Source organism: Heloderma suspectum, chromosome 2 (assembly GCF_057233095.1).
Source record: "Heloderma suspectum isolate Gila_16-S chromosome 2, 16-S_ref, whole genome shotgun sequence".
Classification (NCBI taxonomy): Eukaryota; Metazoa; Chordata; class Lepidosauria; order Squamata; family Helodermatidae; genus Heloderma; species Heloderma suspectum.
This window is the reverse complement of record NC_139459.1, coordinates 31,847,486-31,870,065: the sequence shown is the minus strand read 5'-3', so window position 1 is coordinate 31,870,065 and position 22,580 is coordinate 31,847,486. Positions and strand designations below refer to the sequence as shown.

The 22,580-nt window shown below is 44.9% G+C and overlaps 1 protein-coding gene across 9 annotated transcripts in view; it reads right to left on the bottom strand.

Annotated features, from left to right (window-relative positions):
• Window positions 1-22,580, bottom strand: part of NNT (nicotinamide nucleotide transhydrogenase) — a 78,645-nt gene that overhangs the window by 14,902 nt on the left and 41,163 nt on the right. For 8 of the 9 annotated variants that reach the window (XM_084833180.1, XM_084833175.1, XM_084833176.1 and 5 more), the window contains 6 exons: window positions 20,390-20,585; window positions 18,108-18,341; window positions 16,957-17,117; window positions 14,295-14,474; window positions 10,985-11,144; window positions 6,772-6,853 (listed from right to left, as the gene is read on the bottom strand). In XM_084833180.1, the coding sequence (XP_084689306.1) occupies window positions 6,772-6,853; window positions 10,985-11,144; window positions 14,295-14,474; window positions 16,957-17,117; window positions 18,108-18,341; window positions 20,390-20,585 (1,013 nt within the window). Of the gene's footprint in view, window positions 1-6,771; window positions 6,854-10,984; window positions 11,145-14,294; window positions 14,475-16,956; window positions 17,118-18,107; window positions 18,342-20,389; window positions 20,586-22,580 lie in introns of those variants that run through there. The other variant, XM_084833183.1, reaches the window with a different exon arrangement.

Below are 22,580 nucleotides of genomic sequence, written 5' to 3'. Positions count from 1 at the left end.
AAAACCAGGGATTTTGCCTAAGCACTGCTTTCGAAGCCTGGCCAAAGAGGAAACCAGCCAGTCCAGCAAAGAAGCCTTTTAACAACTGGCCAGAACAGGTGTTATGCCGACTTCCTGGTCAGGGTTGCTCACTGGTCTGAGACACAAGGGGATTCAGCTGTCAGTCCCTGGCAATGGACCATCTTTGACCCTGCCTTACAGCTAGGCAGAACTGGGTTGAACCATTAGAGTTAACAATACCCTAAACGGCTTACTTCACTTTACAGTTTCCTATCTTCACGATCTGTCTTTTCTAGCTCCATTTACATGTACCCCAAACAACCACAGTACTCCAAGTATGTTTGTATGCCCTCTCATTCACATCATATCCCTGTTGAAAACCAAAGAAGTGTGTTTGTAGGAAAACTGTCAGCCAAGTGCATGCTGGGAACAGAGAAAGACTGCACGCACTGGGATAATCAAGGGCAGGGTGGCTAGCGGAGCATGTTACACAGCAAATATATAACTCTTAGAAATGCTCAGAAATGTTATTGAGCAAGAAGAGATAGGGATCAAGCAGATGTAGTTTACTAGGATCACTTATGTTCCAGGAACTTTGGCAAACACTACAAGAGTCGCTATTTGCACATAGATTATTAATTAAATTATAGCAAACATATTCTGTGACGGGTTGGATGCATGAGCTTCTACTGCGCTAGTGCAGTACAAGCATATTCGCCCCAGCTTTATACAATAAAGACATTGGCTGCGCTCCAGCTGGGCAGCTGTGCTCACAAGCGGGGCTGTAAAACTGGAAGCATAGCTAGATGCATGCCTGACAGATCTGTGGCCAGCGCTGGGAGCCGAATACAATGACAAGTGAGACAAAGTGACTCTAATAAGAACATAAGAGCAGCCTTACTGGATCAGACCAACAGTCCATCTAGTCCAACACTCCGTTCAAACTGTGGCAAGCCAGCTGCTGGTGAGAAACCCACAAGTAAGACGTGAGTGTGATAGCACCCTCCTGAATACAATTCAGCTGGTGTATGTAGATGTACTGCCTCTGATAGCGGAGGTAGCATATAGCCATCAGGATTAGTAGACATTGACAACCTTGATCGTGACTTGCATTTAAGCAATAGGCACATTTCAGAGAAACTGATTATTCCACATGTGGGCAGTATGCCGTCCGTCACGAGGCTAGAACAGTAGTCTTCTACACCATTTTCAGACCATTTTTAACCATAGCCTGCAACATGAAACCTACTCCAATATATTCTTTTTCTAACTCTGTGTGTGTGTGTGTGTGTGTGCGCGTGTGTCGCATCCCTTCCCTTCTTCACTTTCCATCTTTCTAAAACAGTGCAAGCCCCTTGGGTAAAGGTATGACCCACTTTGGGGTGTGGGGGGAGTGCTGTTGGGGAGATGTGCCTTGCCCCTGCTGCCACTAACAGGAATGCTTGAACCTTGGGCTTGAATGCTTCTTCCTCCTATTTTTATTTTTATTTTTATTATTTTATTTATTTCATTTCTATACCGCCCAATAACCGAAGCTCTCTGTGAGCTCCGAAGCTCACATCTGTGAGGAGGAGATTGGAAGCATCGACTTCCTGGTTCGAACTAATTGCAGTTTGTCCAAACACGGAACTGCGGTTTGTTTAAACTATGCATGATTGGAACAAGCCAAGTTTAAATCAACCACAGTTTCTGGTTTGGGCATAAAGAACTGTGGTTAGTTTAAAAAGGAAGTGAATGCTTCTAATCAACTAATGGCCACACTAGAAGTGGGGAGGGAAGTGGAGAGTGCGTGACTCTGCGGAGGCTTATTCCCATAGTGCTATAGTTTAGTGCTGCATCTGAACCAAGCCACCATGTTTGGTATTTACTTCCCCTTTTCCATGGAATTGCAAAAGACATACTATCTTAAGCAACTATGGGCCAGATCAGGACAAATTCTCCTAAACACAAGGTGGATGCACAGAAGAATAGTCCCTGATACAGAGGCATTGTCGCTGGTCAGTACTTCATGCTGACACAACACCTGTATTGCTTACACTGATCCCATGATTCTTCTTCTCCCCCTATACCAACAGTAAAGACATGTGGAGAACCAATATAGACCAAAATAGTGTTGAGGATGACAGGTAACGAGACATTGTATTGGAACCATCATGGATGCACCTTCACTTGTTATGAAGCAAGAATCAAGGTACATGATCAGAAGAACATGATCAGTGAAGCCCTTGACAGATTTCAAACTGCAGCAAGAGGAGTTCATGTTTGAACTTTTCTGTATTAATACAAAAAACATGATCAACATCCTTTATATACTGGTTGCCATATGCAGCTTTTCTTGATAACTTGAGAGTAGAGAACTTTAGAGCATCTCAATATGGGCCAGGACATAACCTGAAGGCACACAATGCAGCAATCTTGCTAAAGCTAAGCAGATCTGGGTCTAGTCTCTTCCTGGATAGGCAGACTACTGACCCATTATGTGTACCACCTTGAACTCCCTGTGGGGAAAGCAGGATCTCTGTGTAATGAAAAAACAAAACAAGAAAACCACAGAGCTCTGGTCATACCATTGGTCTAATCAAGCCACCTTGGACACTGTGTAGTTGGGACATCTTCCTATCTATAAACAGAGCTTTGCATCGCCTTGTATGCAACATGTAGACACAGAAGGAAGAAAAGTGGGTAAGGATTTACAGCTCTTTCCAGATGCCTGCAATAGCCCTGAAGTAGAACTGTTGCAATGCATCACAACGTCCAACGAGAAATACATATTCTAGGGTGCAGGGGCTTCGTAATAGCAGGAGTGGTACAAACAGTTGTTAATTATGTTGCGCTCTCAGGCTGGAAAGCACCAAACCTTTGACTTATAAGGTTTGCAGTGTTTGTATTTTGCCTTTGTTGAGTGGGGCATATTTACATTCTACAGTTAACCACTCAGGGGGAAAATATGTTTCTGATATTACTGGTTCCCGTAATCGCAGACTGTTACACGACTTCTAAATTTAAAGTGGCATTTAGTAGGCTGTATTACTGAAACATCTCTGTGTTTCAAACAAGACATATAACACTAGGTGGAAAACATTAAAATGGGTGTAGATAGTTTAGATAGAATGGTTAAAAAAAAAAAATCTTTGTGAACCATAAAGTGAACCATAAACTGAAAGAGCCTTCAGTGGTCTAACACATTAATGCAGCACAACCAACATGGGAGGCCTGTATTCAAATCCCAGCTCCTACACGCTCAACAAGAAGGCAGGATGATGCTACTGCTCACCAGAATTTCCAGTCTGCAAAAATGAAAACCGTTACCTGCCTTATAGAACCGTCTCAAAGGAAATTAAAATGTTGCTAACTTGCTAGAGTAGGAGTAGACAACCTGGCGCACTCCCAAAACTATAACTTCCATCATCACTCCCTGGTCATGCTGGCTGGTGTTGTTAGGAGCTGTAGCCCAAAACAACTGGAGGACACTAAGTTGCCTACCCCCAATACAGGGCATAATAAAAGCCAAAGCTCATTCCCAGAATTTGTTTTGAATGAGGACATGGGTCTTGAGAAAGAACACAGTGCCTCAGAGCACATGCAAAGTATTATTATCATCACCATCGCTTCCCATTGCAAAAAACAGTTTCAAAGTGACTTACACACATGGAGAAACTCTGGCCTGTGGGCAAATTTGCCCCACCAGGTCAGCCTATCCAGCCCAGGGGGCATCAGGCGAGACTGCTCACCCTCAGCCTATCCCCTGAAGGCTAGCAGGACAGGAATCCCCTCTCTTATCTCTGATCAGTGGCTAGAAAGAATGGCAGAGGTTCCGCTTAGCACACTGCCTGCCATTCCAACTGGGAGGGTGAGCAGCATATTAAGTGCTTTGCCTGCTCCATGTCCTCCCCAATGGGGGAAGGCTTAGTGCGGGTGAAGCCAGCTAACTGAGGCTCCAGCTGGGGGAGTGCTCCCCCAGCCAGGGAAAGCCGATGCACAGCAAAGCTGGATCCCCAACTGAAGCACTGGATAGAGCATCTCCAGCCAGCTTGACAGCCAGAGAGCAGGTGACATTGGGGGGCCTGGCCCCACCCCTGATGTCATTTGTCCTACAAAGGGCTCAGGAGATGGGCTCATCCAGCACCCCACCCAGATACAATTCCTCACCCCTGCCTTATAAGAACATAAGAGCAGACCTGCTGGATCAGAACAAATCTCACAAGTAGCTCTTGAAGGCAAGAGTCCTCCCCTGCCCTTGGTCATCCTCCTTGGTCCCTTTCCCATCTTGTTTAGTGTGAGCAGACTTGTGCCTGTCTTGCTCTAGAGGGCACAACTACAACAACGTATAGAAATTGCAGAGAAGCAGATTTGGGTAAACATTAGGATAAATGTCCTGACAGTAACAGCTGCTCAGCAGCGGGACAGACTGGCTCAGGAGTTGGTGCACTCTCCTTCACTGGGCATATTTAAGCCGAGGCTGGACAGCCACCTATCAGGAATGCTATCATTGCAAGATTCCTTCAGTGAGCAGGGGGCTGGAGTAGATGATCTCCATGGTCCCTTCCAGTTGTACGAATCTCAACTCAAGAGTGGATGATTCTTGCATCTCTATTTGTTGCTGTCTTGACTAATCGGCTGGAAGTCAATGAGCTAACTTCCTATGTGTCACAGGCCTTTTGATTTTCAGCAGGGTGGGAAGGGGACAGAAAAAGTAGGTGCTGTAGAGAGACACAAGGAGACAGACAGACAGACATAGGCAGGCAGGCCAGCCCACTACCAGCCCTGGCCCCACCCACTTTTGGCTTTGGTTCTGCCCACTACCAACTCCTGCAGCCAAGTGATTTCTCCTGAGGGGATTCAGCATACAGCATTTAAAAAAAAAAAAAACAGATTCCCCATCCTTGGTTTAGGATCAGTCCAAAGGGCAAATTCACACTTACTGCATTCTTACTGTTTGCTACTTGTTCATCACTCAGTTAACTGCAAAATCTAGTGAGGACTCTGTATGTGTGAAACTGCCATCAAAATAAGAACAGCACAGACAGAACTTTCCTATCAGCACACTATTTTTTGACAAGAGGTGGTTCCCACATTCACCTGCAAGTTATTTAGCTGTGAGACATCAGCTAAGAATCAACCCTATGAAAAATGTTTGAAAATACTTCTTCAAGGAACATGCCATATCCATGTTATAAACATTACTGTAATATGCAGTTAGGCTGGGAGAAGAGGAAATCTATGTAACAGGCATATTTTCTTGCCTGGTTTTATTAATACATTAAAGATGCAACCTGCAGCAAAGGAGAACCTTATGTCAAATGGTGACGTTACGAAATGTTATCTTAATAAGTCAAGCAGGCGGATTTTTTCTCTCTCCTGTACTTCTGAATCAGAAGTCTCCAGCAGAAGTATTAATATGACACGTTACACAATCTATGACCTCTTCTGGAACATGTTACAGCTATGGGCAAGGTTTATCAGAACAACAGTGTCTCGGCATCACAGACATCAGGCGTGCTGTCAGGGTGGCGGTACAATAGATGCAATTTTCCTTGGCACGGCACAGGTCTTATACACTGATGACAATCGTATGTCTGTGTTGGCATTCATCTGCCACAGATGTGCAAGCATGTCACCACATCTGGATGCAGAGTGTCCTGAGGCTGTATGGGCCTGAGCAGCTGCACTCAATGAACACCACGGGCGTGCCATAAAGTGATGAAAGACCCAACTTACCACAAACAGAATATACATATTTCTTTCATCAAAGCCCTCTAGGTAACGGTTGCGGCAAATGCTTGCCAAAATGGGCTTTGAGGTCTAATGCACTTATGTCAAAAAGCTCCGTTCACATCTCTCTTGTGCAAAGCTGACACACAAAAGCCATGCCTTTAATGCTTTCTGTCATTGAGTAAAAAATAAAAATTAAATTAAAAAGTGAAAAGCTAGCCTACACAGGAGACAAAAGAAAACAGAAAGATGGGGGGGGGGGATTGGAGACAACAGCCAGAAGTCTGCTTAGTTAAAACAGGAGTGTGGAACCTCTTTCAGCCCAAGAACTGAATTCATTTTCAGAGAAGCTCTCAGGGGCGGGGCAGGGGGCACATCCTAGTGATGGATGAGGCCAAAGACAAAGGGGATGGGGCTAAAACGCAAAAGAATACCAGCATTTGTAAGCTTAAAACTGTTACTGCCAGTATCAAAGCCTTAGGAGAGCCATTTCAACCTTTTAGAACTGGGAGAAATACTGCAAAAGCCAGGAATCCACTAAACAATCAGCAGTAAGGAAAATGGGGGGGGGGGTGCAGGGGAAGAGGGTGTGGCCATCTGGGGAACTCATTCAGCCAATGGGCCTGAGATTCCCCACACTGGGGACACTGGGAGTTGTAGTTCAACACATCAGGAGGGCCCCAGGTTGGGGAAGGCGGGAATAGGGTATGGGGAATCAGGGATTCACAGAAATACTGTATTACATTTTTCAGTTGCACACTTTCTTCAGCATAAATACAATCAAACGAAAAAGTTTAGTAAAGGAGTAGTAGTAGTAGAAGAGAACAGCCTTTACCAATTTTCTTGGCATAGTTTCCTCAGGTGGGTCCCATAAAAGGGATGCTAGCACCTAAAAAGCCCTCTCAAGTATGTATCTACATTATTTTTGCAGAGACAGATACTGAGGGAGAGAAAGAGAGAGATTTTCTCCCAACACGCCAAGTCCTCGAGAGTGATAAGCACACCAAGATAACCACCAGGTCCTCCACTCCTAATCTCCCTTCCTTCCCATCCACTCACCTGACATGCTTGCCTTGTTCACTCAGCATTTTCACCAAATCAGCAATTGGATATTGAGCCTTTGCTGCACATAGGCCATAACCTGTGGGAAGGGGTGGAAATCCAAGATGCATGATGTGCTAGAGCAGTGCTTTGTATATTTCCCAGTTTAATTAATGCCGGGGTGGAGTCGGGGGAGACACACAACCCGAGTTAATATGCTGGCTTGCTCTACCTTCCCAAGCCCCCCCAACATTAAACCAGAGAAACATCAAGATGTTATGATGGATCAGGAAGTTTCAGAAATATTACATGAAAGGGTAGTGACAGACAAGCCAGTGATGAGAGGAGGACATTTTTCCACTGCTATATTTTTCAATTGAAAGTTTTCCTTTTATTAACAAAATGCATTGTTTCATCAAATTAATTACTAAAATAATGACTGAACACAATACTAGTCAAACCGGGCAACTGGAATGGACATTATCAGTCTAATCTAGAATCAAAAGTTGCAATCAATATTTTTCAGGATTGCTCCCCAGATGCACACAGCTTTTTTGGCATGCTAAAATTAGTATGTTACCAATTTTCATGCCTTCATATATATTTTTTTTTCTTAAAATCTAGACAATGTAAGGAAAAAATCTATCCTCTTCTGTAACTTTGTCTTAAGAAATTTAGAGGTGTTCCAACAAAAACAATATTCAAGTAAAGCTTGGAATTTGTTTGAAAATTTAAATCACAGTCAGTGCACTTTACTGATTTTTCCCCCCTAAAAAAGTATTTCAGTTCAACTACTTTTGGCCATTGGAATAAAAAAAAAATCCAAGATATTTATTCAGAATATGAAATTAACAGGGCATATTTTCTAAGCTTTGTTTATTAAATGTAAGTCAAACAAACTTGCTAAATCAGATCTGAATTTATTTAAGGCAATGGAAAACTTTCTGCTTCAATGCTTTACAGAAATTCTTGCTGTAGCCTATGCCATTTGCGACATAGGGACATAGGACGCTGCCTTATTTTGGGCCAGGGCACACGAACAAGCCACCATGGCTTATTTAAGCCACAGTAGCTTGCTTAAATCAGTGGCGCGTGCTGGGTGCCATTAGCCTAATTATCCACCTGAGTGTGGCTTGCCGTGTTGTCCGAACCCAACAGCAGGCCATGGGTTATTTGAGGGTTGTTTCCCTCTCATACAAGCCATGCCACCCAGGTTCGGACAACCCAGCAAGCTGGGCCCACGCAAATCAGGTCACTGAGTCAGACCCTGGGTCCATCTAGCCCAGTATTGTTGACACTGCCTGGCAGCAGCTCTCCAGAGTTTCAAGCAGGAGATTTTCCAGCCCTACCTAGAGATGCTGGGGATTGAACCTGGGACTTTCTATATGCCAACCAGATGCTCTGCCAATGAGCTACAACCCTTCCCCTGGCATAGGACACAACTCAGATAAACAGCATTAGAAATGAGAAGGGAGGCAGGCATGGCAAGGGTGTCCGATGGCAGAGAGTTTAACATTTGTTGTTCAGCATATCCCCCTCCTGCTGGCAGTGTTACCATGTGCTCTTTCAGTGAACCTGCTCATCGCATATTAGTGTTCGTATTTCACATTGCCTTACTTTGTCCCCCTTTATTGTCTAGGTATGGGTGTGTTTACGCAATACCTTTTTAAAAAAAAATAGAGAACTCAAGCTACGAGGTGAGAAATACAAATTCTGTCCCAGTGTCAGGGTGGACACTGAGCCCATAGAATCCCAGAGTAGTTCTGATTTGGAGGAAGAGCAGTCGCTCCTGGGAGAGGAGCACGCCCCTTTTTCCCAGGGCCTGCAGCTGACAGAGATTCCTCCCACCAACATTCCTAGATTAGAAAGCAATCCAGGGAGTGACCCAGCACCGATATCAGACTGGTTGGATGCACGGCGCAGACGCAGAGAGCGGCGCCAAATGGAGAACGCGGAAAGGAGGCGTAGCGCCCGGTTGGCGCTCAAAGAACGGTTGCGCCCAGAGGATCCAAGGGAAAAGGGGAGGGATTCTCCCTAGTCTTATATTCAGGGGTCTGCCAGTAATTGCCTTTCAAACGGGGACCAACTGTTCCAACTTAGGGCATAGGGATGCTGCTGCTCAGATCTAGTTGCTACCTGTAGAGCTGTAAGTTGTAAAAGAAGAATAAAGCTTTGAAAAGAATCCCTTTGTCTGCGTCTGGACTTGGCTACTGGATTAGACTGAGAGAGCCCTCCAAGGAGCCCTTGACACCCAGTTTTTGTCCATTTGCTTTAAAAATATTTTCCCAACATGGAGAAAGAGAGATAACACAGTGAAAATGCCAGCTCCAGCAAGTTGCAGTGCAAGAATAAGGGATTCCAAAGTGCTCTGCATGCTTACTCAAGATGAGCTCAAGTTAAACAGAAATGCACTAGTGAGAACACAAATACTCATAGGTCAAAGTATGTAGAGCTGGATGTAGTGCAGTGGCTAAAGCTGCAAGCTGGAAAGCCATACATTCACCGCGTAGCCCTTGGTGTAGCCACTATTCTCTCAGGCTCCTCCCCTCACCAGCGTTATTAAATTAAATATTTAATTTATTTAATATAAATAAATTAAAACTATTTATTAAAACTGTTCTGCCTTATAGGAATGTTGTAAGATGCAAAGTTCTTATCATAAATAGTAGAAACATTCTGGGGGAATTAAAATATGCCACGAATAAGGCTTAACTTTTTATATCACGTAACATATGGCTACACATATTTTAAGAAATTGCTACTAACAAATGCTTAAGATTTTCGTGACGAGCACACACCTTGAGCAGACGGACACTTATAAAAGGCAGCTTCAGGCCTCTCTCATTTTGAGAAACAGACTAAAGCACCACTGAAACATCCACCTTATTTTCAAAGGGGTGAAATCTGTAGTGCCAGCAATTTTTCATCACACAGGAGCATGTGTGTGCAAACATGTCAAAGAAGATTACACAAGATCTCCCACCCCATGGTTAAATTTCTATTTAAAGAGTGGCTTAAGATCATAAACTATTAGATAGTGATGTTTGGGGACATTATTGCCTCTCATTTTTTTATGTCTGTGCTGGACTTGATCCATATTCGCTCAGCTGGGCCGGGGGCACTTCATATCCGCTGAAACTGGAAAACAATGGGGGGGGGAGCAAACTAGTTTGCCTGATTTTGGAGAGTACTCACAGTAACTGCAGTTTACTTTTTTTTCTTGTTTGGTTTCTTCTTACCTTTTAAAAACCACCACCCATAAGCGTGGCAGTTTTCCTTCTCTCCACCCAGTTTTAAAGCCAAAGTTGCTACTGCCACCACATTTCCTCACCAACGCCGTGCAATTCCTGGGGCATGCTGGAGGTGGGAAGCATAGCAGGAGCTGGTGTGGCACCATGGCTTTTGTTTATAAACATAGAGCAGGGAGGAAGAGAAAGCCCACTGCCAGCCCATCGCTGTCAAAGTGATGGCTTTTTAAAAGGTAAATCTAGAGTGAAAAGAAGTCACCATTGCTATAGGAAGCGCCCCCTGAAACCAGATGAACCAGTTTACCCCCCCCAACTTCCTCTGAAAAGAATTAAAATGGCATCCCAATTAGACAACTGTGAATGGGCAGATCTGGGGGTCCATTTCAGCTCTGGTTTATACCTCATTGCTAGTCATGCCTTGAGCCCAAGAGACACAGTGGACTATATATACATACATACATACACACACACACACATATATATATACACACATACATACATATAATGTCCTCTAACTCTAAAGACTAACTAACCTCCAATTGATCTGGTTTCCTAATACTACATTTTTTATCTATTACACGAAATTGTTTCTGGCTTTAAATCTTCTGTGCTTACCTACCATTTAATGTCCTCCAGTACTACATGCCTCCAGGTATTTTGGTTGCATATAAGAAACTGAGGTATCGTCCCCAATTGTCTAGGGTGCAAAACGTTTTATTTATTAACTATTACAGCCCCCTCCGGGGGGGGGGGGGGGAGAGAGAGAGAGAGAGAGAGAATGACAGCTGGTTAAAACTCCCCTCAAAATGTTATTTTATTTTAACAGGGGACCAGTTAGGCCGGTAAAAACATCTGCCTGGCCCCTGGCCTTCCATACCAAGCAAAGGAAATATATCATGGAACCAGGCTTTTGCAAAATACATATATGCAAATATTAGTAATTTACATATATTATTCATACCACGTGAGCAGCCTCATTTTACCTGGAGTGATTATGATGTTATTGGCTTCCCTTATCATGTCAACTGCACTGTCCACGTTCACTTCTGTATGAGTGCCAGTAATTTCCATTGGCTTTCCACCAGCTGTCGAAGTAGTGCCATATCCACCAAGGATCACGTTGGCAAGAGAACGGTTCATGGCCTAAGGGAGAAAAGCACACAACGGGATGCTTTAAACAAGTTGATTTTTAAAGTCAAGAACAACAAGACATCTTTCCGCAAAGCAAAATTTCAGCAATATCTCTTCCTTAATCTTTGTATTTATCCCACTCCATGTTTCGATTTCCTATAATGTTCCAGCCTCAGGATGACATAATTATGCAATACCCAACATGATTCTGTCTAAAGGCAATGGAAGATACCCAAAGTCTTCCCCCTGGACAATATGAGAACAGAGAAAATGGCAGAAGAAACTATGGAAGATGAAAAGTTTATGTCAGAGGAAAATTGGAAGGAATGTCAATGCCAATTGAAGATTACTAGCATTTATATTTTATTATAATTATTATTTATACTTTTTATACCTCTCATTAACAAAAAGTGAGAGGAATAAAAGTAGCATTACTGCATCATCAGTATGGTTTAATCTCTAGAATGAGTGATTTTTCGAGTCATTCATTTCATGCAGATTTGCTGCCACCCAGTGGCCATCCAAAAATTACATCCCAAATGTTACTTTAAAAAACAACTGCAGGTTACAAGCAGAGCCTTTTTAGCTGAATCTTTAAAATGAACATAATGTATTTGGAGTATCTATGAGCAGTACACACAGAATTATCACTATTAAAACATAACATTTTAAGTTTCTGTATCAAATGCGTAATCAGAATGTTAACAAGATGGTCTAGTATGCCTAGCAATTGAGAACAGCTTCAGAACATATAGCATATTACACCAATATTATCCCATCTTTGCAGGATACTTGGTTGTTTCTGAGGCTAGTTCAAAGTGCTGGTTCTGAGTTTTAGGATGCTAAAGGTCAGAACCAGCACTTTGAACTGAGCTGGGACCAGGCCTAATCCAGTTTGAGACCAGAATATCTAAAGCAGGGAGGCAGCAGGTATACTGGGGATCTTCTGATTGATCGTTGGACGATTGATAGAAAAACCAGCAAGGGTTTCTGACTCCTAAATGTTTAACCATTTGGAACAACAAAAAGGTTTTAAAAAACAAACACACCCCAGAGTGTTAGAATCCCTGATCTGCACTGACTCAAATGTCTATTTGTAAATGTACATTCAAGCCATCCCAGTGTACGATTTATGGAGTGCACTATTTGTTTTATTTTTGGCCCCCTGCCTCAGCATTTTGCTCCAGTAGGTGGACCTTGAGGTTCTAGTTTTAAAAGAAGTAGATCCTACAAACCTGAAGTCTGCCAATGCCCGATCTAAAGGACCACCTCCTCCTGTATGTACATACCTCCACACTGAGATCTTCAGGTGAGGCTCCGCTCTGTGTCACAACCATCCTCAGAGGTTCAGTGGGTGAGGATGCAAGAAAGGGCCTTTTCAGTTGTTGCACCCAGGCTTTGGAAAACTGTGGGAAGTTCAACTGTCCCCACTTCATAGTCTTTCGGCAACGGGATAAAATGCCATTGCATCCCAGTTCAGCCTGGGTAATGCCTGAAAGTCTATTTGAATTTGGTATTACTAGTGCTGTTAATGTTACAGACTGTTTCTGCTGCTGACATTGTATTATGGGGCCAAATTATTATTAGTGTACTTTATCTGTTATTTGGTCATATTGTTTAGCTACTCAATTGTATCAAAACAGTGGGATAAAACTCTTAAAACAGCCTTGTAAATAAGCCCACAACAGTTACTAAGGCAGCAATCCTATGGGGATAGGTGGCCGCCTCTGAACTCGGAGGTGACCACCTATCCAATGCAGGGCAGAAGAAGCACAGAGGGTATCGCCCCCTCCACGCTTCAGTCGCCCTGCATTCGCGGCTAGACAGCCAATTTCGGCTGTCTAGCTGCGGGAAATCAGAGCGTGGGAAGCAGCGGAAGGACAACACATTGGATGTGTCGTGCCAGATTTCCCACTTCCCCGCCCCAGCCACCCCCAGGAACATCCCGTTTTTTGCCACTCTGTGCTCCTCTTCCAAGTGCAGGGCCACTCCATACTGCCTTGTAGGCAGCGCGGGAGGGGGTGACGCTCAGTTTTCAGGGAACCGACCTATCCTATGGCCGTCTAGCCGCTGTCTAGCAGCCGTAGGATCGCGCCCTAACTTGCAAAAATAAATTACTAGCTTGCATTTTCATGCAAACTGCAGAGGCAAGGAAAAGCCCTCCTCCACAGCCAGCATGGAAACACAGGCCACTAACTTTTTCTTAGCAGGCTAGGAAACACATTGCTTTCTGTCAAGTGGAGGAGGGACGGAGTTCTCTTCATTTGGCAGCCTGCTCACTCACTTGCACAGAATTCCATGTACTCGCCTGCATGATCTCTGTTCATTTACGGAGACCAGGCAAGTTGTTGAGTAAATATAAGGCTGATTTAAATGAATGAATGAATGAATGAACGAACAATTGCTGTAAACGAGGCCAGTTTCTGAAACAGACCAGTGGCTACTTGGACTCCAACACAACATTCATTAAACCTAAAATTTTAATAGGCACATGGCTTTTATTATGGTGGATCCTCAGCAAAGAATTCACTCCTCCAGATACTCATCTTTGAATTTTCCTCTTTGCCTTAAAGAGTGCCTAGAGACTTCCGTTCTCTGGGGTGTTTTAAAAGATCCACTCTTGGTTTCTCTCCCATCAAACCTATTATTTTCCTCTTCCCTTTTGGCCCTCCTTCTCAAATCTTTTTTTAAAATATCTGCACAATTTCACTGCATTTTCTGTTACATTAAGCACCTTGAGAGCAAACCGCATTATATTGTTACTATGGAAAGCAACTTAAGCTGCAATCCTATACACACTTCCCTGGGAGTAAGCCCCACTTAACTCAATGGGACCTACTTTTGAGTAGGCATGGATAGGATTGCACTGTAAAGTGGCCAAAGGGCAGGAAGCACTATCTGAATTTGTAACTCACTTTTTGACTTCGAGCCCCCAGATTGACTTCCAGCATTCATAAAGAGTAACAATTCCATTCAAAACCATAATGGGGGAAAAGAGAAAGAAAAAAGAAGCACAAGAAGAGAACAAGAGGGGAATAGGCTGAACACACATAGACTTTTAAAAAACTGAACTAAGAAAACCCACAACACAAAACTCTTCCCACACATGAGTAATGATTCATTCCTCTGGAGGGGGAAGGCACAGCTCTATGCTCTCCTTACCACACACATGATATAAGACAGGATGGCACCAGAGGAACCGATTAGCGCGCCCACAATCGTTAGCAAGTTGTTGTTGAGCAGGAATCCTTCGGCACAGAGCGCCCAGCCAGAATAGCTGTTCAGTACAGTAATAACGACTGGCATGTCAGCCCCTCCTATGGCTGCTGTTAGAGTGACACCCTGAGGAACAGAAATAAAGCCAAAAATAAATGTTCAAGCTCTCAGTCAAGCATATTCACTAGCTCAAAACATTTTTGGATGACTTCTGGAGCCCACAGACATGGCCCTCTATACTCAACAGTTTTAAGAAAGTATAACTAAATTCTCGAACAAGGTAACAAACACTGCTTCAAGACAAAACTATACTATGTGATTGGCGCATTACTATCATGCATGTATCTGCTTACTTTTCATAACTTGGATTTTGATAGTTATGAGGGACTAATTATTAATGGCACTGAAGCGGTCTCCCTGAGCCACTGGAATTCCCTCCAGCATTACTCACACACTTTCTTGACTACCTTCACAAAGAACTCAACTGAACTTGAGAACTTTGCATACCTTTAAGTCAGGGTTCCCCAGCCTGGCACCCACAGGTGCTAAGCACCCACGGGCACCTCCAACGGCACCCACAAAGCTTTCCACTCCCTGTCCCCATAAAAGAAACATTAAATAGAAACCTCGGCAGAATGTTAGGGCAGTCTTCTTTCTTTCCCTTTCTAGCCTCCCTTTCTCTCCCTCTCTAGCCTCTTGCACTTTCTCTCCCCTCTATCCATTTGCCTTGCTATCTCACCCCTCCCTCCCAGCCTCCAGCCTCATTATTTCCCCCCACCTCTTTAGCTCACTGTTTCTCCCACTCCTAGCCGCTAGACTTGCTCTTCCTCTACCCCTTTGCCTTCCTGTTTCCCCTTCCTCCCAGTCTCTAGGTTCGGTATGTCTCTCCCCACCTCTTTACCTTGCTGTTTCTCCCCTCTCCCAGCTTCTAGCCATGCTCTTTCTCTACTCCTTTGCCTTGCTGTTTCCCCCTCCCTCCCAGCCTCTAGCTTCGCTGTTTTTCTCCCTACCTCCTTACCTTGCTGTTTCTCCCCCCTGGCCTCTAGCTTTGCTCGTTCTCTACCCTCTACCCCTTTGCCTTGCTATTTTCCCCTCCTTCCCAGCCACTAGTCTCACTATTTCTCTCCCTCCACCACCTCTTTAGCTCACTTTTGACAAGCCAGGCCCCTATGGCAGCCATTATGTGACTAGCCACATTATCTGTGGCAGCCATTTTATGGCAGTGCCCACAGAGGGGTTCTCAAATTCCCAAATGTGCCCACAGCTCCAAAAAGGTTGAGGACCCCTGTTGTAAGTCATAGAATCCAAGTTGGAGGTGGTCTTGTAGGCCCTCTAGTCCATCCCCCTTGGTGGATGCAGGAAATCCAGAGCTAGAAGACTCCAGACAAATGTATGCCCATCCTCCCCTTGAAGACCTACAGCAAGAGAGCCCATCACCCTCTGTGTAACTGACTTCACTATCAAACTGCTCACAATATTTCTCATAATGTTCAGTTGAAATCTATCCTCCTGTAACTTAAGTCCATTTGATCTAGCTCTGTTAGCAAAGAACATGTTTTTGCTGTCTTTGGTGCAACAGCTCTTTCAGTATTTGAAGAGTGCTACCACGTCCACCCACCCCACCCCCAGTCTTCCATTCTCCAGGCCAAACATGCCTACTTCCCTCAACCCTACTTCATAGGACTTGTTCTCCATATCACTGACCATCTTCATTGCCTTCCTGTGAGCCCATTCCAGATTGTCTGTATCACTCTTAAGGTGAAGTAGCCAAACTCTGAATGAGGTTTGACTAGTACAGAATAAAGTCAACAAAAGCTGATCCAATAGTACCCTATTTCTTTTATATATCTCTCTCTCACACACACAATTCACTCCGGGATTCTCCATACCAGAAGGAAACAACTGACTGGCTTATCATTGTTATCATACTTTCAACTCTGGCTATTAAGAACATAAGAAGAGCCATGCTGGATCAGACCATCTAGTCCAGCATTCTGTTCATGCAGCAGCCAACCAGCTACCCACAGGAAACCCACAAGCAGGACATGAGTACACCTGCGTCCTCCCAAATTCCCCAGCAACTGGTATACATAGGAATACTGCCTCTGATACTGTAAGTAGCACTTTGGCCACCATCCAAAGTGGTGGCATCACTACATCTTGTAGAAGTGAATTCCATAGTTTTAACTATGCACTGTGCGAAGTCTTTCCTTTTATCTGTCCTGAATATCCCATTACTCAGCTTCATGGGATGACCCCTGGTTCTAGTATTATGAGAGAGAGAGAGAAATGTATCCCAATCCACTTTCTCTGCACCATGCATGATTGTGTATACTTCTATCATGTCCCCCCTTATTTGCCTTTTTTTTAAAGCTAAATAATCCCAGCTGTTGTAACCTTTCCTCATAGGGGAGTTGCCCCAGCCCCTTGGTCATTTTAGTTGCCCTTTTCTGCACTTTTTCCAACTCTACAAGGTCAGCCTACCTAGTACACTACAATATTCAGCATACCTAGAAACAAACATAACCATGTGCATCAAGGTTTACTTTTGGGGTTTTTTGCTAGTGTAGTATCCTTACACACAGACAGACACATACTTCTCACTTACCATAATAGCAGATAGAGCTGACACAGACCCTAAACAAGTAAGCCCAGTTGCATAACTAGGATCAATCATATAGGGAACCATTCCACCTATGCTTGCAGTTAGCAAACCAGCATTCAATAAGTGCCGTCCTGGTAAGAGGAGTGGGGCAGAATTCAGCATACCTGCAAGTATAAAATAATTTAATTCACATTCTAGAATTGTCCTGCTGAAAAGACATTAGTAGCAACAAAAACAACAAAAGCCAGAAAGTTGGAGAGGCTGAAGCCTAAAGACCCCTTGCCTATTTCTCTCTGCCCTGTCAACATGACTGTATCCTGCCGCTAGTCCAGTGTCAATCTCCCTCAACAGAGAGCAGTCTGCTGGGCTCAACATGGTCGTATTATTATTATTCCAGGATTCCACCTAGAATGTGCCTGGTCTGAGGAAGGGGCACCATGCACCTCAAGCAAAGAATCAGAAGCTGCTGACTGCATCACCCAAGGGCTGCTTGACTGATGATTAGCTCACCAGACCCTCCTTCAGCAACTGGAGACTGCCTACACCAGCCTTCGCCAACCTGCCACTCTCCAGTTGTGTTGGGACTAAATAGTTGGCTGGGAACTCAGGGAATTGCACTCCAACACATCTGGAGAGTGCCAGGTTAGGAAGGCTAGCTCACACATTCTGAGGAGTGTGTGTCTGTCACCCTACCCCATGAGGTCTGAAAACCGGCTCTTTTCTTAAAACAAAAGGCAGGACTTTTCAGTTCTGTAAATATTATTTTGCACTAGAACCTGAATTTCACAGCTGGCCCACAAGCGCATGAAAACCTTCCAAAATAATTAAGCCTGAGTTGCATCATGCAGACACTGTTCAGATACAACAGATTCATTCTCACTAAGTAAAGCTGTGTCTGGGCTGTATCACATCAAAGGTCAGGAAGGGAGGTTCCAGCATAGCCTTCTCTCTAGCATTCTATCTGCAGCAGATTTTTGTAGATGCGAAGGAGCATTGAAATTAAGTGAGCCTGCGCCTGCACTCTGGCGTGGTACAGCCATGACATGGGTTTACCATCTCAGTGTGAACTACGCCAAAACAGTATGTATGTGTACACACCCATAGACAAAGAAAGACCGAATGTACCATCCCCCCGAAAAAGGGGGATGAGTTACCCTGTAGCTTTCCATAAGCAACAAGAGAACCACTGAAAGTTACGCCTCCAATGTAGGTGCCAAGATAAGCCACAATCTTGGTGAGGTTTGCAGATGCATCAGTAGCGAAGTGGGGATACTCAATCATGTACTCCGCCACACAGGTGAGGACAGCAGCCAGGCCCACCAAGCTGTGGAAAGCAGCCACTAACTGAGGTAAATCCGAAATCTGGATACGCTTAGCAATTGTCAGACCTGTGAAGACAAAATGCATAAAATATGAGGTGCTGTTGTGTGTCAACTAGGGATGGGGGAGGGTGGGGGAGGTGATCCATTCCTCCCCCCCGGAATCCTCCAGAGCAGCTCCACATCGGGAGGATTCCTCAGAGCCACACACCAGCTCCGTATCTCTGGTGATACAGTAATGGCAGCCTCCATTACCATATCACTGGGAGGAATACAGCCGCAAATGGCGTAGTGGACACCACTTGTGGCTGTAAAGCACTTAGTTTAACCTAATTGCATCCATTTGTGGCTGTATTCCTCACAGCGATACGGTAATGGCAGCCGCCATTACCTTATCGCAAGCGGTCCGGATCCAGCATGTCATTCCAGAGGAATCCTCGGGAGGCGGAGGTAAGTGATCTGTTCTGCCACGGATTCCAGAGGCCGGATTCAAAAGAATCTGGCCTCATTTGGGTCCACGGTGGAATTCTCCGCCATCCCTAGTGTCAACAGTGATATAGCTATTCGGAGCATCCAGGTGAGAGAGAGGGGGTGGGTGGGAGTGCTCCAGTAACGAAAGCTTTTCGGCATTAGTAGTGACTTGCATTCTCTATAGTTGGCATTTCATGCCTTAGGAGAGATTATGTTCAAGGAATCAAGTGCTTAACGCAATTACAATAAAGCTGCTTTATACCAGTTTTGGCTTTACAATAAGGCCATCTAAGAACAGTCTGTATCTATGACACAAGAAGCTAAGGAGCTTGCCTTCTACTAATTATTTTCTACCTCTGCCTTCTTACAGCTCTATGATTTCAGGTAAAGGTCCTTCCCAGCTGAGCTCCTTATGATCTGGTTAACTGGAGATTGTAACTATGGCCTAGTAAGTTGCAAAGCATGCACTTCAACCTCCGCTATTGTCCCATTATTATTATTGTTGTTGTTGTTGCATTTATATACCACCCCATAGCCGAAGCTCTCTTTTCATTAGCTACAACTAAAACCAAAGGGTAGAAGAAACAAATAGGACTCCCGGGTCCTTCTCTAGGTGAACAGCCTCATGACTGGAGGCTCTTTAAGCAGAACCTGCAAGACAGGGAGGGGGGAAAGACAAGCTGATAAGAGGTCCAAATTTCCTCTATTGCGTTGTCATATAATGAGTCAGACCAAAAGCACATCTAGTCAACTACTGTCGACAGCATTCCAGCTGATCTTGGAAGTCAGCTTTCCAGGATTGCTTTCCAAGTTCTTTCCCAGGTTGGTATCCCAACATTGAACTTCCACCCCAAGCAATGTTCCTCCGTGCCTTTCCCATTTTGAGCCAATGTGCATGAACACTGTTGCACATTTCTTACTTTCCAACCAAGAGTGCTATACAAACTTGGCTGCTTTATTTAAGGTTCACCAGATCCTCTAACTGCTAAACAGAGATCTATAATATAGAGGATGTGCATCCATCCGCAACATAGTGCCAAGATGCCTGAAATTTGCCATACATATTAAAGGGACCCTAGGAGTGTGCCTCAAGGTTACTTAAAACACTCACACACACTAATTTTAACACGCCCATGTGATTGAAGCCTGCAGTAACATTTTCAGCCACTAGGGGAAGACTTCCCTAACCAGGGCATAGCTTTGTAATTAATAGTTTGAAGCCAGGGGAGATTCGTAGGCCAAGAGACTGAGTTATACTCCTGCCCACTCCCCCCTCCTGTGTGGAAGTTCCCTTTCAGGGGAATGGAGAGGACAGAACTCTCCCTCAGGGGGCTATAAGATGTGCTATAAAGCTACGCCATGACAGGGGTCATGCCGAGGGATGCCAGAAGCATGACTTCACTCAGAAAGGACGGACACAATGTGTCCACCTCTAGCAGCTACGTAAATTTCGTTGAAAGTTTCGCTGTACCAAACTAAGGGCTATTCCAACCTGTGCAAAGTTGGGTCTGTTCTCTAGTCACAAATAACACATGCAGATGACATGGAAGTATTAAAGCATCAGAAAGGAGTTTAATTGCAATATGAAAGTGTTGTGTAACTAATATGTTTTTATAGTCCAGGTGATGTTTTATCTCTGCACTCACCTATTGTGCCACCCAGGGCCATTGCGCCTGACATCTGAGCCAGCAGCTCAGGTGATGGTTTCAGACCTCCAAGAGTAGCTGCCAAGCCCCCAGCAACTCCTATCATGCCCAAAGCATTGCCAAGTCGAGCTGTTCCTTGGGTGGAGAGGCCAGCGAGAGCACCAACACAGCACAAGCCTGAACCCAGGTATATCATCTTAAAAAGTGAACATAAAACATATAAGCATCTAAACTTGCTAGACATTTTAAACAAATTGGGGGGGGGGAATACAGACCCTGCCCATAGGCTTCCAATCTAAAGGTAAAGGTAAGACATGTTAGGGAGGAAAGGAAAAAGAGAGTAAAGGGAAAGGAATTCAATCAGCATTACATATCGCAAACAGAACTGCCAAATTCCAAAACATCACATTATGCCAAGAAACGTGTTTTGTGCTAGACTGCACTACGCAACACTGCATTAACTGCAATTAACTGCGTATCTCCAACTAAGATTTATTTTTTGCAAATGAAAGGCAAGATTCACAATGTGGCTCTGGTAGTTCTTAAAGCAGAGCCAGCAGCTAAATGCACAACCACACCCACTTTATTTATATTTATTTATTTATTATTAAATTTATTAATCGCCCATCTGGCTGGTCACCCAGCCACTCTGGGCGATGTACAACACACAATAAAACAGTTTAAAACAATAAAATTCTACAATAAAAACATTTCCTAAAATACCCTAACCCACCCCAAATGCCTGCCTGAACAACCACGTTTTTAATGCACGACGGAAGCTCATTAAAGAGGGGGCATGACGGAGTTCCCTAGGGAGGGAGTTCCACAGAGTGGGGGCCACCACAGAAAAAGCCCTCTCCCTCGTCCCCACCAGTCTAGCTGTCCTGGATGATGGGACAGACAGAAGGCCATCCGAGGCTGATCTTGTTAAGCGGCCTGTCTGGTGCTGCTGGAGGCGCTCCTTAAGATAGGCTGGGCCGGAACCATATAAGATAGGCTGGGCCGGAACCATATAGGGTTTTAAAGGTCAAAACCAACACCTTGAATTTGGCCCGGAAAACAACTGGTAACCAGTGCAACTCCTTCAGCACTGGAGTGATGTGATCTCACAGGCGGCTGCCTTTAATCAGGCGAGCCGCCGCGTTCTGTACCAGCTGCAGTTTCCGAACCGTCTTCAAGGGTAACCCCACGTAGAGCGCATTACAGTAGTCTAAACGAGAGGAGACCAGGGCATGTAGTACCGATGGGAGCAGATGGTCGGGAAGGAAAGGGCGCAGCCGCCGTATCAGATGGAGTTGATACAGCGCTGTCCGGCTCACAGCTGACACCTGAGCCTCCATGGACAGCTGGGAGTCCAAAATGACCCCCAGGCCGCGGACCTGGTCTTTCAAGGGTAGCCGTACCCCATTCAACACCAGGTCAACATCCCCCAGCCTCCTCTTGTCTCCCACCAAAAGTACCTCGGTCTTGTCAGGGTTCAGCTTCAGCTTATTCCTCCCCATCCAGCCACTCACCATCTCCAGACATTTGGACAGGGATTCTACGGCCAACCTTGGTGAAGATTTGAACAAGAGGTAGAGCTGCGCGTCATCCGTATATTGATGACACTGCACCCCAAACCTCGTGATGATAGCCCCCAGCGGCTTCACATAGATGTTAAATAGCATCAGGGAGAGGATGGAACCCTGTGGCACCCCACAAGTAAGTGGCCACGGGTCCGAAACCTCCTCTCCCAGTGCTACCCTCTGGTACCTGCCGGAGAGGAAGGACCAGAACCACCGCAATACGGTGTCCCCAATGCCCAACCCCTCCAGGCGGTCCAGGAGGATACCGTGGTCAACGGTATCAAAAGCTGCTGAGAGGTCGAGGAGAACAAGGAAGGAGCATTCACCCCTATACAGAGCCCTCCTCATATCATCTACCAAGGCGACCAAGGCCATTTCTGTCCCATGCCCAGGCCTGAAGCCCGACTGAAATGGGTCTAGATAATCAGTTTCTTCCAAGTGTGCCTTCAACTGCACCGCCACCACCCGCTCAATCACCTTGCCCAAATATGGCAGATTTGAGACTGGGCAAAAGTTGTTCAGAACTTGAGGATCCAAGGAGGGCTTCTGTAAGAGCGGTCTTATCACTGCCTCCTTGAGGGCTGATGGCATCACTCCCTCCTCAAGGGAGGCGTTCACCACCGCCT